At 39.2% G+C, this 21,724-nt stretch overlaps 3 protein-coding genes across 18 annotated transcripts in view; 2 read left to right on the top strand and 1 right to left on the bottom strand.

Annotated features, from left to right (window-relative positions):
• The window catches only part of dst (dystonin), a 115,539-nt gene extending 107,016 nt beyond the window's left edge, over positions 1 to 8,523 (bottom strand). For 8 of the 15 annotated variants that reach the window (XM_015060476.1, XM_015060564.1, XM_015060522.1 and 5 more), the window contains exons 1-4: positions 8,063 to 8,522; positions 7,840 to 7,871; positions 5,821 to 6,009; positions 949 to 1,165 (exon numbers count right to left, since the gene is read on the bottom strand). In XM_015060476.1, coding sequence (XP_014915962.1) covers positions 949 to 1,165; positions 5,821 to 6,009; positions 7,840 to 7,871; positions 8,063 to 8,249 — 625 coding nt within the window. In that variant the 5' untranslated portion in view covers positions 8,250 to 8,522. Of the gene's footprint in view, positions 1 to 948; positions 1,166 to 1,295; positions 1,314 to 1,450; positions 1,699 to 5,820; positions 6,010 to 7,839; positions 7,872 to 8,062 lie in introns of those variants that run through there. The other 7 variants (XM_015060460.1, XM_015060484.1, XM_015060469.1 and 4 more) reach the window with 4 other exon arrangements.
• A 1,169-nt stretch (positions 8,524 to 9,692) lies between these two features.
• On the top strand, positions 9,693 to 17,550 carry znf451 (zinc finger protein 451). Of its 2 annotated transcripts, XM_015060643.1 has the most exons (13): positions 9,693 to 9,810; positions 10,368 to 10,431; positions 10,780 to 10,863; positions 10,939 to 11,052; positions 12,002 to 12,113; positions 12,229 to 12,379; positions 12,469 to 12,595; positions 12,675 to 12,834; positions 12,983 to 13,130; positions 13,564 to 15,074; positions 15,147 to 15,218; positions 15,535 to 15,612; positions 17,413 to 17,550. In XM_015060643.1, exons 2-13 carry the CDS (start codon positions 10,372 to 10,374, stop codon positions 17,451 to 17,453), a joined length of 2,658 nt encoding a protein of 885 aa, XP_014916129.1. In that variant the 5' UTR covers positions 9,693 to 9,810; positions 10,368 to 10,371; the 3' UTR covers positions 17,454 to 17,550. The 2 variants fall into 2 exon arrangements, with proteins under 2 accessions (XP_014916129.1, XP_014916137.1); XM_015060651.1 differs by lacking the exon at positions 10,368 to 10,431.
• Positions 17,551 to 18,830: 1,280 nt separating this feature from the next.
• On the top strand, positions 18,831 to 21,646 carry bag2 (BCL2 associated athanogene 2). Its single transcript, XM_015060676.1, has 3 exons — positions 18,831 to 19,198; positions 19,448 to 19,557; positions 20,913 to 21,646. The coding sequence occupies exons 1-3, from the start codon at positions 19,077 to 19,079 to the stop codon at positions 21,305 to 21,307; spliced, it is 627 nt and encodes a 208-aa protein (XP_014916162.1). The 5' UTR covers positions 18,831 to 19,076; the 3' UTR covers positions 21,308 to 21,646.
• The last annotated feature ends 78 nt before the right edge of the window (positions 21,647 to 21,724 follow it).

Genomic DNA, 21,724 nt, shown 5'->3' on the forward strand with positions numbered 1-21,724 from the left:
ACATGTAGTATATTAAAAAAATATAGTGTTGAAAAGTAAGATGCAGTAAACTAAGCCACAACTGAAATAACAGTACTGCAAATGAAATGACTAACTTACTGCCACATAACTGCCATCCAGCTGTTATGTGTTGTAAAATTTAGAAAAACCTGTAATAGCTCACATTCAAGCAAAAGATTTCACTATCGTCTTTATTGCATTGTGGCCACAGTGATTCTGCTTCAGACATGATGTGTTCACTGTTTAACAACTTGCTTGGAAACTTAAATTCTTGAGGGGTTTTCTGGAACTTGTGGAGGATTGGTGTGGTATTTGTAATTTTGATTGAGAATCAGAATAATCAGAATTAAAATTAAATTGTTGTTGTTGTTGTTTTTTTTCCATTATTATATTTATGTTTATTAACAGAACCGGTCCAGAAGATTAAACAAAATATGTTGTAAATAAGACTATTAATGTATTTTTTTACAGTGCACATAAAATGAGCGTCCTGTCAATTTGCTCCGTTATTATTAGCGCACTTTTTATTGCTACTGATTTCCTGTAACTTTCATAAATCCACAAATCAAAGTTCTGTTTATTTTGCGGTTTATCAACTGGGATTTTACTGTCAGAACAGATCTTTATGAGCTTTAATTGAGCCCGGACGATGCAGTTATGTCGACAATTTTACGATATCAAGCGGTGTCAAAGTAACACTATAAAACGATTAGGTGCGGTAAAGACAGGTCGCCTGCATTTCATCACGTTTCTGTCAACCTGATTTCTTAAAGGTCTTATTGGTTTCATTGACGTTCAACGTTGAAAATAAAATCCATAGAAAATCTTAAATATAAGAGCACATCAACAACAATATACCCGTACATAAATCCCATTATTGCTCATTCAGTCTTTGTTTTGTTTTCTCTCTCGATCTCTCTCTAACTTAACAAGGTGCGCGTCCCTCACCTGCGATCCTGAGCACAGCTCTCTCAGCTGGATCCAGTACGGATCCTCCCTGGATCTTCCTCTTGGACCGCTCGTGTCTCGGCAGGTTCCAGGGCAAAGTGTCGCCGGGTGCCGGCGACGCCGATCCGGATTTGACGCTGCTGTAGTCATCCTCGTCCGAGATGTCTGCCGAGGAAGACATGGAACAGTGCAGGGAAGGGTTCCCCGAACTAGAGCTCTGTGAGACAAAAGGAAACGAACAATGTCTTGATTATACACACATTCGCACACACGCATATACACGAACACATAGATGAAAGGCTAAAAGGAGAGAAAACACCGCCAGGCTGTGATCGCATTTCTCTCACCATGACTGGTCAAGGTGCGTAATGTGCGTGCATGTTATGAGTGACATGGGCCACCAGTTCACAGCGACCCAAAACAATAAAATACTGAGCCAAATAAAAGCAAGACGAAATGCAATAGCGTCTAGCTCCCCCGCCAGGTCAAGTCTAAGACTTACCACAGTATACATGGAGACCTGTCAGCTGGAAGAAGAAGAAGAAAAAATATATATAATCCTATTCGGGCATCATTAGCTTCCCCCTTCAGTCATTTATTTTAGGGGTGCCACACCCTTCCAGGGATGCTCCGGACTCTGTTTCCCCCTTAAGGCAGCATCAGAGATGCGGAGTGATGCAAGATCTCCTGAGGACCGACAGAGGATGATGCCGGTGGGTGCTGTGTGTCGAGGCTGAGCTGAGCTAGACCGTGATGGGAGAGCAAGACTGCATGTGTCTGCGCGTCATACCCGGCAGCCAACAGCAGCAGCAGCAGCTGCTGCTGCTTCGGTTCTGACGGCGGTGTTAGAGCGCCATCTCTTACACAAAGGAAGCTGGTGGCTGTAAACATCCCCCTCATAAAGGGTACAATAAGTTCCAGAGACACGCTGCGTTCACAATGGTGACAGCCGTAATTCCACAACAAAATGTAGGGCTCAGCACAAAGAACGCACTAACTTGTCTTTTCACCTATATGATAGGATAGTTACCTGAGAAAAGTTTAGTTGCACATGAAGATTTCTGTTTCCAAAATTCATTGGTTCTTTTAAGATTCTTTAAGTTTGGCTATTCATCGGCTAAAGTTAGGGGTGAAAGCCTCTGTTTCTGTTGTCTTTTCCTGCTGCACCTTGACACTCCCCAGCTTGAGCAACAGAACAAATAAAGGCAAACACATCCCTAAGGAGGAGGGTTGGGTGAATTATACTTGTACAATCACGTTCAATTTGCCTGGTGATCAGGGACTTTAACAAGGGCTTACCAGGGCAGTCGCATCAAGCCCAGAGGTTTGGAGGAGCAACACAAATAATTAACTTGTTTTTATTATTTTACTAAGTTTTGAAAATTGAACCGATTGAGGTTTTATTCAATAATTGGATACTTTTCGAAAGAAAATCTATTGGCTGATCAAAAAGTCTATCAATAAAAATGAGACAAGCATCTCACAAAAGGTATTACAAAAACATAAAAGCTATCAGTCAAAAAATTATTACTTACATTTCTTTTTAAATATGTAGGGGTGCACTGATTCCAGGTTTCTGGCCGAACACCGATCAGCAATCTTTAAAATGCCTGACCTGCCGATTCCATACCATTATTCTTTTTGTCTGGAATGTTGTTTAACTTAGCAATAAAGTGGCTGAGTTGGTATTGGTGAGTTAACTGCAAGCACGCAGACATGAACTGGTGGGCCTGTCTGTCAGTCAAACCTCTCTCTCCGGAGAGCATAAGAGAACAGTGGTTGATTTTTAGACCTTTGTTGAGGTAGATAAGTTCGAGGGCTTTCCAAGCTGATCACCTGCCTCCCAAAATGAAGGAAATCGGTGCAAATAAATGAGTGCACCCCTACAAAAATGATGCTGAAAAACATTTATCAGTGGAAAAATAAACATAGGGTGAACAGTCCCCTGTGCAGACTCTCTTGATGATGAAATAAAAATAAAATAAAATACAATGAATGAAACATTCAACATATAATAATTTCTGGTTAAAAATGGGCGCAACATTCAAACTTTTGTAAATATTTTACAAATTCTTAAAAGCAAAAAAAGAAACCTATTGGTCATACTACCATAAATTTAAAAGACTAGTAAAGCCACATCTTCTTTTTGTGCATCCACAACAGTTAACATATATATGTTATTTATTAATTTTTTAGACTTCAGGGACACATATTTGCAAAATAGGAGTTTGGGATTTCTATCCACTTTTGTTCTTTTGCATCTATAAATAGATGGATTGTTTGTGTGAAGAATTTTTCAACAGGGCCACGCAGAATCATTTCTCATTTAAAATAGAAACGCTTTGTTAATAATAGCAGCATCACTGCCTCCTGTTTCATCAGATGAAAACCAAGTCCTGCAGAGGCAGCTTTATGTTGCGTTTATATTATGACCATACTTCCGCTTATTCAGAATAAGAAAAAGTGAAAGGACATACGGCTTAAGATCCATTGTTTTTCTAGGGGTAAATGAAAATTTACCTGAGTAAATCTGACAGTGCACAAAATCCCTGCAGAAGCAAGGATACAAGAAAGATCACAGAACCACCCCACAATGACTCATTTCTCTCCAGGGAGTGGCCTTAGATTACTGTTACTTGGCAGAGTCTCTACTCTGTGGTTGGCAAGTTTTAAAAGAAAAATCATTGTGGGTAAAACATGAAAGGAAGCACAAAGTTTTCATCCTCGTTTGGTAAAACATTTAGCTTTTTTTACAAGATTCATGCAGGCAGCGAACGTCTTTAAGAGCAAGACATGAAATAAGACACGTCTGCATCGGCTTCACTTCCTGTCAATAAAATGTGTTGTCGTTAGCTCCTTTGCACTGGTCTGGACCAGTTAAACAGATTAAAGGCTGGAGACACGTTCTTATCGACACGACCACTGTAAATCTGTCATCTTGACAATATAGGACTGTACCACAAAAAAAGGGTGGGATGATAATTAGCCTAATTATACAAATTACTATTTTTTTCTGATTCAGGCTGAATCCTGACATGCTAAAATATGTTTGGTCATCTTGGGACTCTTGTGATTTTACAAATTTGCTAATGTTTATTTGCACAACTAGGTCAAGAGTTCTGCCACTTATCTGTTTGTTACACTTATGGTCAATTTATAGAAATTATTGCTTGGTTTAAAGTAAAATAAGTGAAAAATTATGTAAAAAAAAAAAAAAAAGAAAAAAGAAAAAAAGCTTTGGCACATCTATGCTGGATCTTGTTTGTTGAAGACTGCAATGATTAAAAACCAAAATGTGTCCCTGTGATCTCCAGTTATCATACAGGACTACACAGATCAATAGGTTCCTTTGAACTATTAGTCACTTCCAACATAACACAAAATTTGACAGAGATCACAACTAAAACTACTGCAGAATAGATATGATGAGGGTTGAAGTTCACCTTCACAAAACATAAACCAGAGCTGCAATAGAATGTTTTTTGCTCAAAGCATAAATATTAATTAGAATGACTTAAATCTAACTAAGAATCTTAGTAATACTTAAAAATAGCTTTTCACAAATGCTTTCCATTCAGTCTGAGTGAGATGGAGCTAATTTGCAAATAAGTGTCAAAGGTCTTAGTGTCTCGATGTGCAAAACCAAAGGAGATGTTCCCCAAAAGACTTAAAGCTTTTATTCTGCAAATTATTGACAATTAAGTACCACACTTATTAGATTTTTTTTTTTTTATCATCAAAACTTTTATAACTTTCCAGGATTCACGTAAATCCCAATGAATGACATTTGTAGTGTGAAAGTGGTAAGTAGTTTTTGTGTAATATATGAAATTTTTCAAATATTTGTTATACGTGAAAATATCTCTAAGTAGCAGGCATAGAAATATTTAATGGTATAATATATATGTGTAAGATCTTTTCTTGCTGGAGAAAATGTTTTCAGTTTAAAGCAGCAGGTGAACACCCAACTTTCCAAAGAAACCAACGTGTCCACACCCAATAATTCCAAATGCTTCGAGCTCTTTGTACTTTTCCAGCTAGAAAAAAAAAAAAAACAAGCAATTATTTTCTGATCAGGAGATGGGTTCTGTCTCTCCTTAACTTTTTGACCACACATTCTGAAAAGATAAAGCGCTCTGCTGAGAATAAAACCTTTGTGCTATATGGCACATAGGCAGGGTATATCATGTTTACAATTGAAGCTGAAGGACTGAAATGAACAGATATGGTTGGAATGATAGCAGGTACCATCTTGAACAAGAGGACTGAATAAACTGAACAAATATCACTATAAAAATGAATTATTTTGAATTTGAACCGCAAAGTTGTAGCAGGCAAGAAACAACTATAACCATTTCAATGAGAAGCTATGTGACATTTTTTGTATAAAAGTATAAACTTGAAATTTGATTCTCAATCAAAAATGTGTATTACTCAAAACTTCCACTTACACACGTTTCACTCTGGTTTCTTCTTAAAAATACCTTTTTCTCTCTGTCACAGTTCCTCAAAAGAAAATAGCATTTATTTCATTAATATCCCCTAAAATTATTCAGAAGGGGCTTTATTGTATGTTGTGTTAACAATTGCTAGTTGTATATGTTAGAAGATCAGTCATAATTTAATGAAATGGCAGTTTTTTTTATCTTCATATGTCATATAACTCTTACCCATAATAGCTTTTCAGAGATTACCTATGTAGAGATCAAAGTTCAAAAGCACACCCATATGCAAGCCCTTTAAATAAACCTTTTTTTAAAGATCTTAAATGTTCAAAAGCACACAGTGGACCCCAGTAGCGGATAAATCAAATAACCTGCACCACCTCATCATCTGTGTTAATGATGGTTACCGTTAGGGAGGGATACCTACAGCTTTACGAGTGGGAGTGACTTGCACAGATTGGTAAAACTCTGGCGGGAGTCTCTTCTTGACTTTACGTTTTCTCACGGTCGAGGATACATCGGGTTCACTCTCTGGAACCTCGACCAGACTGGGCTTTTCTTCCGTCACTCGGGCATGCACGGTCCTTCTTAAGTGACGTGGACTGTGTCTGAAACCCTGGGAAAAACAATGAAATGTCAAAAAGGCACAGATGTTACAACATTCAACACAGAAACTGTCTCACATTCAGGGATGCAAATAAATCCTGAGTTCTAATTGTTTTTCAGACAAATGTGAAAAATTAAAACTGCAGTTACTTGGTTGCATAAATGTACTTTGTTGAAGACCCTTTTGATCAGATTTCAACATTCAGTCTTCTTAAGTTCACATCCCGCAACAACTATAACGACACTCGTCTTGTTGAAATTAAGATGACCTGTTCTTGCTGTTCTAAAATCTCCTAAAACCTTGTGGAGTGGACTCATGAGACCTAACTTGAATTTTTAGGCCATAATTTCGAGTAGTAGGTTTGGCACAAAAAAACACACTGCACTGCCATGACTGGCAGAGACCCAAACACAGAGACGAGGGCGGGATGAGCAAGCTGCACACAGGAATGGAAACGGCTGTGAAAAAGCTGAGGACATAAATAAACGATAGTAAATAATCAAAAATGTAAAATACTGAAACACAAAGAGGTCAGACGGATGGGGATTATGCAAGTAACTGCTTGTCACAGACAAAAACACTACATTCATGAAATATGATGGTGGCAGTAAAATCTTATGCAGTTATTTTGTCTATTTATCTTCAGATGGAACTGAGATTTTGCTAAAGTGAAATAAGTTAGGAATATGTCCAATTATTATTTAAATTTGAACTGACAGAAAGAATGTGAGGGGATCCAATAATCTGGAACATATTTGATTTTTAGAAGTTTTGCAGGCAGAGGTGACTAATAATAATTTGCCAAGTCAAGATGTGAGATGCTTACAGATGTATAACAAAGAAGTCTCAATGCAGAAATTGCATCAAAGGTTGTTTTAATACACTAATGAAAGATATTTGCTTGACTTCCATGTGTTCTACACAATTGAGTTGTATGGGATACATGTCTAATTACATGTGTCTTAAAAAATGTTATCATTTATTATGTCCTTTGTTACAGGCATATGGAATTTTAACAGGGAGAACTGTATAAATCTTAGAATTCATCTTGAAACAAAATTAAGTACATGTTTTTGTTTCATAAATAACAAACAATAAAATGAAAATAAAGCTTTTTGCACCTTCGTCTAGGGGTTTATTAGGAGACAAAAGGATATAACTTAACAACACTGAAGGTCCACAACAGCCTTGATGTCCTTGAATATGATACCCTATGAGAACTGAACTGAGTCAGCGGGGATTCATATTAAATCCAGGTTCAATAACATGACCTACCATGTTAAACCAGCTCCTACTTTTTTTTATTACAATAAGGATGGAAAACATCAGTTTGTACTATCATTACAGAAATATATTACTTTCCAGAGATACTGAAACCACGTCTTCCATATGTCAGAAAGTTCCAGCAAAACACAGCAATCCTGATGTAAGACTAAGGCAGCTTTTCACACTTGATTTAGACAATTTCCATGATTTGTTTGGAGTGAAAAGCAAGCGAGAAAAATACATTATCTAGATTAATATGTTGCTTTGGTTTTTATCTAGCCTGGATTACACCGTTAAAAGGCTTTCTGTTGGTTCAGTTGCACCTCGTGTTTGACAGTTATGAGAGCACACGCAAAGTCTTAATTCATTTAAACTGCAAAACCTCTTCGCCAACATTATTTATTGATAATGGTTGCGCATTGCGCACATTTACAGTACCTGAAATAGTCATGCAGTCCCGGGTAAAAGTTCAAAGAACCTAACTTTGTGAAGCTCTTGGATTTCAGAAGTGGCCTACTTGACCAAACTTTACTCAGTGTATTAATGACAAAACAATGTGAAAGGTTATCCTACCTCCGATCGAAAATGATGCGTTCGGAGACCAACTACAGAACAGATAACATATTTTGCATTAGACTTTGATCAAACATTCTTTTAAAGTGTGAAACTGCACAGTAATTCTCAGATGTGTTATGCTTGTTAATTACCAACGCAAGAATGCAGAAAACAGCATGCACAATAATGTAGACTAAGCAGTTAGGGATGATGAGATGCGGCTGGCCTGCGCTGTACTCACCGCGACTCCTGGAGCGTCCACCGGAGAGCACAGATTTCATAGGATGTTTCCCATTTCGGAGCCTGCGATGCCAGCAGCAGAAAAATAAAATCGTCGCAATAGTCCCGAGCAAAAGCAGCAGAAGCAACAGCACACACTGAATGCTGTATGGCCTTAGCAGGACCAAAAACGCCGCAGCGATCATCATAAGGCGAAATATAGGACAGCTCCTTCTGCTCCAGACAGTTGCCTCCTCTCCTGTGCGCCTTTCCACCACTCAGAGCTCGGGATGCGGCGAAAAGACGTTCGCTGGCATACGTGGAGCATCACACTGCAAAACGTTAAGAGCGCACAGGGTCAAAGTGGACAGTCCAGGCTAGAGATATCATTTTTGTGAGGCACAACGCATGACTCAGCAGAGAGGCGCATCTTTTATTATTTATTTCATTTCCACAAGGGGCAGGGAGAGTCAGCAGATTTATCCCAGGCAGCGCTGCGTCTGCTGCAGAGTGGCCTGCCCACCAGGATAACGCTGCAATATTTCACACTGTCCTATTGGACGGTCGGATGGATATCTGTGTCAGTCACGTTGTGTCAGCCCAGTTCAGATGTAAAATTATGAATGCTTTTCTACCAGTATTGTTTGGTAATAGTTTGCGACTTTCCAGTTTGTGACATACTGATGTCCTAAAAAAATACCTATCTGGTAAATAATATACGTAAAATGGGATTGTATTCTAGCATTTTCAGAATTTGGGAAGGCAACACATACAAACCTTTTCTGGTCATAATCCAGCGCTGATTATAAGGTTTGGATGATGTAATTTTTCTGCTGTAAAATGAGAGTCAAACAGGAAATGAGGAGCAGATGTATTATCACAAAAGTAAAGTATGGAAGACCTCTGATTGCTCCATGAGGCTACAGGAAAAATGTGCGCATTTGACTTTGATTACAGCCTAATCAAAGTGAATTGTGATGGCGAGACTGGGACTCAGACATAAATAGCACAGAAGCTGGCCACAATGTCCCACGTCTCCTAGGAAACGAGCCCAGACATGCGGGAAGTTATTCTGACGTTTGACAGCGTATCCAAGAGAAGAGCTTGGAGGCCATGAGTGGCATCATTGAGATCATTTAATTGAGATCCAAGATCTCTTACAAGAGAGACCAGTTTCGATAAAACAAATAAAATTGCAAACACAGCCACAGAAATTTGACTCAATTAAATAAGCTAATAAAATAGGAACTAAAAACGTCAAATTTCAGTTCTGATAGTTTTAAATTAGGCTGTGTGACTGCGTGGTTTGTCGTGATACTGACGTTAGTTGCACATTCACATAAGAAAAATGTAAAAATTGAATCGACAAATAAAATTGCTAATTCAAGTTTTGCGTTTTGGGAATCCACCAAAAACGCACCTATAGACTGTCTAAAAGACTTGGAGTTCATTGCAAAAGATGAGTGGTTAGTTAACTGCTGTACTGACAGGAGATAAAATACCTCAGAGGGGATTAACAAAATTTTGACATGACTCTGTTAAAATATAAATACATTTATACGATTTAACTGCTGGCACATCATGGTGGATACCGTAAAGTTGTGACAAAAAAAAAAAAGTCCCCGCCTGTCCGGCACACCCCGCAATAAGAAAGAAGCGCACAAGCTTGTCATGACGTAGCAGACTGGATTAGCTGCGTTCACGTTGATTTGGAGTCTTGCAGGAGCTAGTCGCCACTCTGCAAACGGAAAAGCCAGTAGGAGAAATTTGGTAAACGAGCTATTCAGTTTGATCTATATGTTGGGGGAAAAAACAGTCACTTTTGTGATTGTGGAGTACTTTAGCGAAATCAAGACGTTGCTATTGTTGCACTTCTCAAGTAGCTAGCCTTACTAGCTACTTGTAAATGCTAATAAGGCTTACAAATGTCCCAACGTTTGGGACATTTGTTCAAGATTGTCCAACCTTTAAAGTTGTTAAGCAAGTGGTAAGCATTTGTACAGTTGACATGTTGTGGTAGTCCACCTAAAGGACAATGCAAAATGTGTTTAAAATATGGATTTGATCTAAGATATGCAAAGTAGAGCATTTTATATTCGATTCAGGTAAGTACTTGAACATGGCATTTTGTCGCGCCCTGTTGGGTGTACGTTATATTTCAACAACACTTGTTTTAAATGGTGAGCACAGATTGAATTATGCTTTAATTCTGCCAGCTAATATGTTGCAAAAGCCCCTGGTAGTTGTATATTATTTAGACTATTGCTTATGTACATAATTTCTTCTTCTGGCTTAAACTTTGTTGTTGTTGTTTTTTCCCCTCCAAGCTAAATGTCTTCACCAACCCCATTAGACGATGACGATGAGTTGGAAGAAGTGGAGTTTGTATCAGTGGGTCACGTTTACGTTACGTTTCACGTTTTTATTAACTTTTGAGAGTGCTGCAGTTTGAAATGATAACAAAATTAATTTATTGAAGTTGCCATTTGTCTGTCGTCTAGCATTATTTGAAAGCTTTGTTAAGCCATTATTGCACTGTTATCAGAAAATCACGTCAGTTCTACATTCTTTCATTTATGATTGTAGGGTTTTATTTAATTAATCTCATGAATTAATCTTTATTTTAATGCTACTTAGTCAAATGATTTATATTAAATGTAATAAAGCACAAAAGGCTCCAGCATAGATCTCTTGTGTAGTTGTGTTTTTCTGTGATGATAAGCTATGTTCTTCCTTCAGGAGGGCCCTTTTAGACCAGTACTGGAATGCATTGACCTGCTGAGTGACAGTGAGGATGAAGGGTCCTCGTCACTGGCTGGCATGGTGGGTGACAAAATAGGTAAGTGATAATACAAACTTCTAAAAGTGTGATCTTTTTAAAAAAAAAAAATTTCCTAGGTTGAAGACAAAATCAACAGACACAAAGCTCGTGTAACGTCCACACTTGACAGACTGGCACATAAGGTGGCCCAGGAGAAAAAAGAGAGGGCGGATAAATGTAAAGCATTTAAGGTGAGACCTTAAAGAACAAAGTTCAATGTTTTTTCTGCCTAATAATCACACGCCATACTGTATTTTAAACAGAAAATATAAAGATGTACGCAGTAAATATAAAGATTTACAGTATGAATTCCTTTGCATTGCAAATATGATTCCTTGTAGTGTAATATTACTACTTGGAATCTTTAAATTCATATCCACCCCAAGTCATAACTCTTCATTAAATTCTTTAATAGCTGTAGGTCTTTTGGGGGTGTGTTTCTAACTTTCTGTTTCATATCTGGAGTTTTAAATCTCTGTCCAGCTGTTTTTACACAGTCAGATTGGATGAATCTGTAAACACCAATTTCCTGTTTTTTCCGCTTTTGATCTAAACCATTTCATTGCAGCCACCAGCGTATTTCCTGTTGGGGGTAGCATGTTCAGGATTCTGTGCAGTGTTACTTTTCTGTTACACATCGCTTTTACATGTAATCTTAAAAAGTTTAGATTTTTGATGCGTGTATGATTATTGCCAAGTCACACCATATCATGTTGCTTAGTTATAGAGAGTCAAAGGTATAACGGAAACCAAATGTTCCCAATAACCTCTTTCTGCCTTTCTTGAGGATTTATCTTGAAATAAAAATAAAAAAAAAAACATTTGGATAATGCTTGAAATAACAATAATGATATTTTTACTACAATTGTTTTTTCCTGTTTATCAAAGAACAGAATTAAAATAAGTATCCATTATAATTTCTCCCCTGTTTTTTTTTTTTTTTTGGATACAACAAAGACAGTGAAAACAGTGCCCTCCAGTGGCCAAAGCGTAGAATAAACAATTCCAATCAACTATAAATTAGCAACGCTGCACAGTCAGTACTTGTCATTTAAAACACTGGCATTATGTTTTCTTTCTTGGTTTTCACAACTTTGTGCTTGTTGTCATACCTTTGTTGCTTTTCCTTTTTTCTTTTAGGAAAAACAAATCTTACAAAAAGCTCATGGGCAGCAAGAGTTGGCTGGTTCATCAGCAAATGGTGTAAGCATGGAAGCAAAGCGCTGTGTGGACATGTGGTTAAGGATGCCAGGTAAATCTATATTCCAAACAAATCTGGAACTGTTTGGAATATAAATCGCTTTACTCTAATGATCTCTGTGCGTTGTTAAATATAAATAATCATTATGCTTTTTGTGTCTATTCAGGCCCTAAGCCTGGAGTGATCAGTGCCGGTTCAGGAAGAAGACGCACTCATGCCGCTTTCCCTAGAAGCAGTTCAACTGGTCACACTTGCCCAGTAATTAACTGCGGTCGTGTTTACGAGAACATTTCCCTCCTCGATGGCCACTTGAAGCGGTAATGTCGCCGCTCTGTTCACTGCAGGACTATTTTGTGTAGTTTTTGCCGCGTACATAAGGGGGTCATTTTGTGCAAATGTTTTGCAGGTTTGATCACTCTCCATGTGACCCAACAATTCACCTCAGAGGAAGTCCATCCGAGCTCTTCGCCTGCGTTGCCTGCTGTCTGCGCTTTCAGACCAAGGAAGAATGGAAAAAACACGTTGAATCCAAGGTTGGTGTGTTTTCAGTGAAGTCGCTGATGGTGGATATTCTGCTGACAAATTTAAAATGTATTTGCTTTTCATTATTAGATCTCCTCGTCCAGCACTGACAATCACAGCTTGGATCAAACTTATCAGCGGGTCGTTTGCTTTGCCTGTCCCGCCTGTTTCCTCCTCTTTAACTTACGAGACGAGTGTCTTCAGCACATGTCAGACAAAAACCACTTCACTGAGTCTCTCGTTATGACCGGTGAGGCTTATTGATTTAATTAACAACTGATTTGGCAGCACGATGTTCTTATTGTTACATTTGTGTTGGACTTTGTATACATACTTTCTTTAAACTTAAAATTTGATGATCAAGTTTTCGTTGAACTTCTTTCACTTTCTTGTTAAAGAAAGGAAAGGAACAGCGCAGCCGGTTCCGGTCCCACATCACGTGAAGGACCGTCTCATCGCTTTGTGTAAGGATGTGGCATTCAAGGTCCGCTGCTCCTTATGTCACCAAGTGCTGATCTCCCATCAGACAGCTCAAGCTCACTTCAAGTAGGTTTTGTCGCGACTTTATTAATTCCACATATGCAATTCCTTGCGAAGGTATCCCTTGAATTTTCTTTAGCCGTTTTTTCCAAACAAATAAATAATAATGGTGCAAGAAATACAAAACATAAACAAATAAAAATTTAACTATTAAACAAAGTTGGCATTTATAGACTCAACAAGTTCTCTCTTTCCAATGGCTCATGTTGCTTTGTGGCTTCAGACGGACTTGGGAGAGATGAGGACAAAAATGGCTCTGTACATTTTAAATGTTGATGGTCTTTCAAGCAATTCCCAATAAAATACAACATAGTTTGTGGCTATAATGCATCAACTCAGAACTTTTTGAAGCAGTCTGGCTATCTTTGCAAGGCACTGTTTGCACTGATGTTTTCAGTATTTATTTATTTAGCCGTTACTCTTCATGTTTCTCTTCTAGTGTGCACTGCAGGCAAGGCTGCGCTGTGGCCAAGTCCGACAAAACCATAGTGGACATTATGAAACAGCTCCAAGTCCGAGGCCAGTGCATTCCGTGCTCTGAAATCTTTCTCAACCAGGCTGAAATTGAAAGACATGAAGAGTCGAAGCTACACAAAGTCGAGGTCAATCAAACAATGCCGAAAGCGCTCCTTCAGTACAGTCGCTTTGTTGAAATGCAACAAACTCAAAGAAAAGCAGAGAACCATCAGAAAAGAATATCGTCTGGCCTCGAGTTTGAGTTTCAGAAACGAAACAATGAATGGAGTGACCGCCATGGATTTCCAGCCAAACGACAAAGATTGAGCCCAGGCGTGAACGACGGCAGCAGCAGCAGGATCTTGGTGGCGGCTTGGTTTTGTGAATGCGGCCTGCAGTTTTCTGAGGAGGCCAACGCTAGTAAGCATCTCCTGGCTGCAAACCAGATTTTCCACCAGTGTGGCGTTTGTGGCAAACACATGGGGGAGTCTTCAATTGCTCGCCTACATATGAGCCGTTTCCACGGGGGAGCCCACCTCTCCAACTTCCTGTTCTTCTGCTGCAAGTGCAAAGTGGAAATGCCCCGGCACGAAGATATCTTGCTGCACGTCTCCGAAGTCCACAGAGGACACACCTACCTCACAGAGAAAGAGGTTCCCTTTGACCTCGTCTCAAACCTCGAGGCCAAACCTTCCACTAGCGTCGAAGTCTCATTGCCCTCGCCTTCTGCTTCCAAATTGCGGCAGGACGCGGTGGAGACGCCGTCTTCGACAGCGGGACACACTTGGATGTGCAGGATGTGCGAAGACGTCTTTGAGTCAGAAGCGGCCGTCTTCAAACACTGCAGCGATATGAGCAGTCACAGCTTCCAGAGATTCATCTGTGGACACTGTCCACAGAAGTTCTTCAAAGAATCCACCGTGCGGCGACACTGCATGAATGAGCACGGCGGGCAGATAAAAAGTTCCCTCTTCTGTGGCCTGTGCGACAGCATGCAGTTTGACACCGAGGACGAGTTTGTGGGTCACTACAGGAATCTTCACAGTAAGGACTACTACTGCATGGACGAGCCTGAAGTTGTTCAGCCTCCTGCTGCTGAGGAAACCCGTCAGAATGTATGTCCTTGTATGGATGGAGAAGGATTCATAGAGAAAAAGAAAGCCACTTACACCCGGTGCATGAGAAACCTCGCTACAGAAGGAAGATGTCTGTACATATGCGTGCCCTGCTTCGTGTCTGTTCCCTCTTATGCACAGATGAAGAGTCATATCCACACAAAACATGCGGCCCTGAACCTGGGCAAAACCTTTGACGTAGTGTGCCAAGAGTGCCAGGAGAGCTTCAGCAGTGTACCAATGTTTCATAAACATTATCATGCTATGCACTGTACACTGGAGCCATGCCTTAGCTCCCGGGAGTGCATGAGGGATTCAAAACCGGACCCCAAAACTGTAAAAATAATCAATGCTGTGGAGATCAATTCAGGAAGTGACGGTAAATCAGTTCGTTTCCCGTTTGTTCACATTTTTTGTACCGCATTTCAATCTTGGTTTGTGCTTTGTACAGAGATTGAAGACGAAACACTGGTGAAGGTTTTAAGCACCAATAAAGTCAATGATGAACCAGAAGCTCATGAAGGTAAACGAGCTACTGGCCATTACACTTACTGTAAGAAAAACTATTTTTACTACCAAAAATATGTGCCAGACATATGTAAAGTCTGTTTTCATTTTCCTCAGCCAGGCCAGTCTGATTTTGTTTGGATGCTGCAAAATGCCAGTTGAAATTGCAGATTGATTTATCTGCAAACTTAATGCTCTGTGTTGAAGCCCTTTTGATTTTCAGGAAGTGAAAGTAACCCTGCAATTGACTTGCTCTGTCTGTACCAAATTCCTAGTAATTGATTACAATTTTTAGAATCAATCAGTTGCATTTTTTTCTGTTTTTATTCCAGAGCAAATAGATGAAGAAATGTGCCGTGCGCTGTCTTTGAGTGCAGAGGAAGCAAGAGAGGCTGCAAGAGAGTCTGCTGGTATGTATTCATACTAAAATAGGACTAAACTTGTTAGTCTCAAGACTAACATTTCCTATTTTCTAACAGGAAATGTGATGAGTATTTTCCTATTGGAAGGATCTGTTATAACAGCTTTATAATACAGCTAGAAACTGTTTTTCTTTCAGATCCTGGGTGTGTAGACTATAACTCGCTTTGTTTCTGTTATTGATGGTGAACGTTTATGCTGCAATTACCCGAAGAGTATTTATTTGTAAATGTGTCTTCAGTATATTGACTCCATTCCAGAGCATCCATTTGCTCTGGAATAAAAACTAATCATACATATGGTGACAGTGAAAAGCAACGTCTCCCTTTTGAAAGGAAGAGTCTTCCAGCAGAACTCTGCTCAGTCGTGAGTCGGCGACCTTCTGCAGATACCAGCTGGGAGTTTGAGAAGTAAAGATGTCAATAACATTACTCTGAAATTTTCATTGTTATAACTGACTGTGTCTGTACATGAGGGTAGTCGTCTAGGACAATACTAGAAGTGTTATGCTTTAATTGAATGATAAAAGGCTGAATTAAATATGCTTATGACAGCTTAACACAAATATTTTCTGCTGCTTTAATTTGTGACAGTTATTTTTATTAAAACACTTGCATCCTTATTGTGACCATGGCAACGTTTTAACTAAACCAGGGTCAGTTTTTACATCCACTAGTTGAGTTTGTGGAGACCTGCGTTACTGGGTCAGTGGACTCCACTGTTTTGCAGTATGCTTGTTCCTGAGGGGGAAAAAAATCAAAGAATAGTCGGAGCTTTTCCACTGACCTGAATCCCGTAAAGAGCCTATTTGACTCTTCGGGGAAAGTCAGTCCTCACTGCTCTAGTATTTATTTAACTGAAAGCTCTTTCAACAGCCATTACAGAAAACCAGACTGATTTTTATGCCTGGATGTTGGTCAAGTAGTTCTTTCTGTTGTGCAATTTGTAGAAGCTATCCATGAAGCATGCTGTATCCGTTCTTTTGTCTTTTAAAAATCTTTTTCAACTTTGATGAAGAATATTATTCTGGATACCTGCTGCTCTGTCTGTCCATTATTAGAGTAAATGAGTTTTACTTTAACATGATGTGGTGTGGAATGATGATGTTGACATTTTTAAGTTTGTGTTACTTGGATGAAGCCATTGTTAAAAGAATATAAACTTATAAAACACCTCAAGATTTTCTCTTTTTTATGTTTAAATCATCTTTTACTATAATATGCAAATAATGCATAGTCATTTTTTCAAAATTCTTAAGGTTTACTGCATTATTTACATGTCTTATATTTTCCATGTTGATTTAATTGTCAGCTCAGTTGGTAGCCTCTCAGTACTCTGACCATTGACACAGTCCTGCTTTGGTTACTCTAATTAACTTTCTAAATCCTGCTGCTTCATTCTGTCTGCGTTTTCCAGTGATACAAAAAATGTCCAATGAGCTTGTAAAGGACTGAAAGTAACGGAGAGGCATTTTTTTTTTTCCTTCTTGCTAGCCGAGCACAAATCAAAATATTATGTCACTGTAAAAGTCTGAAGATTGGAGCTGTTCATTGCACCTAAACATCAGTTCTAGCTGTTTGTGTTGCATTGCACTTTATCAGAAATAGAGCTTTTTCAGAATCAATTGATCTAAATATGTCTACATTAAAACCGATGCCATTCGATCTGATGCTGGTCATACCGAGACTATACTCAAAAGTAATCAAATGTGCAAAGTTTAAAAAGAATAAGGTGATTTTTTTCTTTCTTTCTGTAAATCCTCATTTTGTCTTTAATTTTTTTCCGTACAGATTTGGAGGAAGCTCTACAACGAAGTCTTCTGGAATTCTAAGAACTTGGAACTTCCGTGAAATCATCTGCTGTTGAAAATTTTAGTTTTCTACTCTCATTGTTGTCTGATTTAATAAATAAATGCAATCGTCATTTTACGTTGGCATCCCTCTTCTGTTTTGGCAACACGCTGCCCCTTGTGCAGCTGGGCTGATTGCATGTTTTGGGGTTTTAGTGGGAGCTGGTTGCTGTCTGCCAAGAGTTCTCCTGTGGAGCCTCAAACACTTTGGTGTGTTGACACATGTGCTATAGTTGGCATCGGTGACACTGCAAGATTCTTCAGTTGGCCTTGTGACCACATTCTTGACTATTTCTACATCTGATGTCTTAGGTTTCCTTAAAGACGAGAAAAAGTATCTCATTTTTTTTTCTGATGAGGCATAAGTAAAATTGAGTTCATTGGTTAATATGAAAAGGAAAGTATGATAATGCAATTTGGGGCACAAATTTAACCGTATCATAGAATAATATATTTATAAAATTTGAATTTGTTGTCTCTATACACTCAAATTAATGTTCAATCACACATAAGGAAAAAAAAAACTGATAGTAGTTCAGGAAGTACAGCCTGTGCGTGTATGCTCATGTTATTTGACACTGGATCTTTGCATGTAGAATTAAGCAGGTGACAGCTGTACATCAGAGTTTGAGTTTTTAAATGATGAAAACTTGCAAAGGCATTTACATCAATTTTTTCCATGTTTGTTTATGTTACAGCCACAAACTAATGTGTTTTATCAGATTTTTTTATTTGATTGACAAAAACACAAACTTAATTTGGTTCTTTAGTTCTTAATTGCAGGCCTACAAAGACATGACTGTCTGGAGCCAGGAGACTTGTAATAAATAGGTTAGCTGCATGCCAAATTTCTCTGATTTTTATGTGTAAAAAGAATAAGAAATAATTCTGCGTCTGTCACATAACATAATGAATTTAAGACAATATAGGGAAAGGTTTTGGATAAACTACTTTTGCTGAATTATGAGTTCCTTTATCAAGGCTAAAAAATTTAAAGTGGGCTGTCTTTGATTAATGTCTGTAATATCATTAAGTGTAGGCTGTCACCGTTTTCTTATAGTTTGTCACAACAATGTGTTTTTGTTTCATTTTCCTCCTAATCATGTAAAACCTTTTTGCTGTACAAATAAAATTCCCTTGCTTTTTGCAAAGCTAACAGATACTTTAGGATTATTTGAAGAATTATCAAAATATTTTACTACAGCCATTTAAAAGTTTGTAATAAATGTTAAATACTTTGCTCCTCACTCAGTTTCATAACATCCAAGCACAACGGACACTTAAAGGCTCCCTTTACAAAACAAATGTAAAGAAACTATATCCCAAAGCAGATTGTATCTGTTGACCAAGTGACCGTTCCCTTGGCCCCTCTAGGGGTCCGCGGCCCACACATTTAGGAACCGCAGCTCTGGTCTCCTCGGGAAGCTTCTACAAGCGAGTGAAGGAAGTTGCAGCCCATGTTTGGAAATGTTCCCCCGAGGCGCCGCTTCAGTCCGAAGAATAACGATTAGCTGGAGAACAGCGAGTGCTGGACGCACATCACATTAGCGCTCCCGGACGGAAGATTTTAACAGAGCACAGCGGACAATCATCATCAATATTATCATGGCACAGGCAAAAATACACGCAAAACTGAACGAATCTGCCTGCAGCAAATTCAGCAGGACGCTGTCGATGGCAGATCGCTCCGGGCGACTCCTGGAAAGTTTGGATCAGCTGGAAATGAGGTACGGTGGAGTGAAACAGGCCAGACCATGTGCGCTACGTCAGCTCGGTCCCATGTTCCGTTTGTGCACTGTAATGTCTGACCACCTAAATCTTTATGGTGACAGTTTTACTTTATAATCACGACTCCAAATGTTAGAGAATAACGTCTGTGTCGAGTAGGAACCCAAGAAGAGCTCTTTCACTGTAAATTGTTGTGGTTTAATTGGCTTGACAGTGGCAACAATGCGCTTGTTTGTGCCTTTTATCAGGGTGGAGGCTTTACGCGACGCCGCATCAGCCATGGAGCAGGAAAGGGAGAGCATCCTGGAAATGATTCAGTCCTTGCAGAACAGTCAAGAAATGCGTAACATCTGTCCGGGTGAGGCTTCTAATTCTCGCAACTTACATAAGGGCAAAAAGTCATCCTCAGTTTAATGCCACACAACATAAATATCCGAGGGCGGAACTGGGCTTGCGCTTTGAAACCTGGTGTTTTGCAGTTGCTTTGTTCTTTCTGTAACATTGTGATCTAATGAGGTTATTCATGCACGGGTGATCGTGACGATGAGCAAGCTATAGATGAACACGAAGCAACTAGTCCTCCACCCACAGTGACTTTAACACTAAGCCTCCACTGTTTTCACATCCAGATCATTTCGTCACCATTTAAAGATACAAGAGCAGCTCAATTAGAATTTCAGCAAGTAGTTTCGAGATTTCAGTGAATGAAAGACGAACTCAGTGATATATTTTAGAAATGTGTCTGTTAATTCTGATGATTATGGCTTACATTTGATGAAACACAAAACTCTATTCCTCAGAAATATAGAATATCACATACAATCAAGATTCAGAATATAGAAATGTCCATGTGCCGCACAGTATCTGCACTCAGTGCTTAAAGAGGGTGCATTTTATATGACTTACTGTATTAATGAGGTGTGACACCGAGACCATAGGAAGGCCCAGTTTGCTTCAGTAGTCCTTCATCTCAACTGCATTTTTCAGGGCTGGTGTTCCTCTTCTTCCTCTTGACAGTTCTCTATGGGATTTAGGTCATGCCAGTTTGGTGTCCAATAAAGCACGGTGATAACAGGGCCATTCAAGCAGGAACTGACACTTTTTGCAAGGAGGCTCTGCAGGTACCAAGTCCTGCTGGGAAATAAAATCATGCATGTCTGTTAAGCTTGTCGGCAGAGAGAAGCAGGGAGTGCTCCACAATGTTGCCCTAGATGTCTTTGTGACTTTGGACTTGATGAAACGCAGTGAACCAACAGCAGATGACATGGCTCCCTAAATCATACTAGTGGAAACTTCACACTGGAACTTCGCCTGGATTCTGTGCCTGTCAGCTTCTTCCTTCAGACTCTGGAGACTCTCATCACAGAATAATTTAACAATTAGCTGGTTTAAGTGTACTATACAAGTACATTTGGTCAAGGTATGACAGATTCTGATATTTTCAAGGCGCTTTTGGTTTGTGAGGGGTTCAGCCATTCAATTTTGACTCCAGTGACTAAGTTATAACAAATGTCTTCATATTCTTGATTCAATTTTCTCCAATTGATTGAATATCTGTGCATATTATCCACTTGTAAAATGAGAAAATGTCAGATTTTGTCGTCTCTATGGCCAAATACCAAGAAATATTCGGCGAAAGTAAAATTTTAAAGCATGTTTAATTGTTGGTTTAGCGGTTTTAAAACGTTTTTAATGATTCCTTGTATTTTCAAGGTGAGAGAGAAGAGTTGAATTTAACTGCAAACCGTCTGATGGGCCGAACCCTGTCTGTGGAGATCTCTATTGGCACAATCAGGAACCCCCAGCAGGAGGAGGCGTTGCAGAAGGCCACGTCTATAATAGATGAAATAGTGAAAAAGTTACTGAGTGACATGGAAGGTTCTCGGCAGCACCTGCTGGCTCTGCACGCGGCCTGCGTGACCGAAGCACCGCCTGTCCCCATCGACCAGAAGTTTCAGGCCATAGTGATCAGCTGCGCTCTGGAGGACCAGAAGAAGATCAAGAGGAGGCTGGAGACTCTGGTGAGGAACACTGAAAACGCTGAGAAGAACATCAAGATAATGGATCACCAAAAACTCGAGGACACAAAGGCCAACGGAGGTCACTAAGGCTCCCAAGCAACCGCTAAACCTCGTGTTGAATTCTGCTAACCTCACAGAAAATTGATGAAAACTTTTATGTGTTTACTTAATTTCAGGAGTTCATGATGCTGCAGCAAAGCAAATCCTTGTGGGAAAAGGACGGTGATTCAGTGCCTTGCAAATGTAGCCACACCCCCTGGACTTCCTGTTTACTGCATTACCTCATACAGCAGTGTATTTCATTGGGAGTTTTGTGATAGATTAACACATAATCATATTATTTTATTTCAAACAAAACATTTGGAAAAAACGTGTCAATTTGCGTCCACTTTACAATCATGCACCACTTTGATCGGTTTTAATAAAATATACTGCTCAAAAAAATAAAGGGAACATTTCACTTTAATTTTGTGTGTGGCTCCAAATCCAGGCCTCCATTGGTTA

This window comes from Poecilia latipinna, unplaced genomic scaffold, assembly GCF_001443285.1.
Source record: "Poecilia latipinna isolate Pla-1442-1.1 unplaced genomic scaffold, P_latipinna-1.0 Scaffold67, whole genome shotgun sequence".
Taxonomy (NCBI): Eukaryota; Metazoa; Chordata; class Actinopteri; order Cyprinodontiformes; family Poeciliidae; genus Poecilia; species Poecilia latipinna.

Coding starts and splice junctions, on each gene's coding strand:
- znf451 (XM_015060643.1), top strand. CDS start 10,372: ATGTCTTCACCAACCCCATTAGACGATGACGATGAGTTGGAAGAAGTG. Junction 10,432..10,779: donor AAGAAGTGGAGTTTGTATCA/GTGGGTCACGTT, acceptor TTCTTCCTTCAG/GAGGGCCCTTTTAGACCAGT. Junction 12,835..12,982: donor TGAGTCTCTCGTTATGACCG/GTGAGGCTTATT, acceptor TTCTTGTTAAAG/AAAGGAAAGGAACAGCGCAG.
- bag2 (XM_015060676.1), top strand. CDS start 19,077: ATGGCACAGGCAAAAATACACGCAAAACTGAACGAATCTGCCTGCAGC. Junction 19,199..19,447: donor TTGGATCAGCTGGAAATGAG/GTACGGTGGAGT, acceptor GCCTTTTATCAG/GGTGGAGGCTTTACGCGACG. Junction 19,558..20,912: donor AATGCGTAACATCTGTCCGG/GTGAGGCTTCTA, acceptor TGTATTTTCAAG/GTGAGAGAGAAGAGTTGAAT.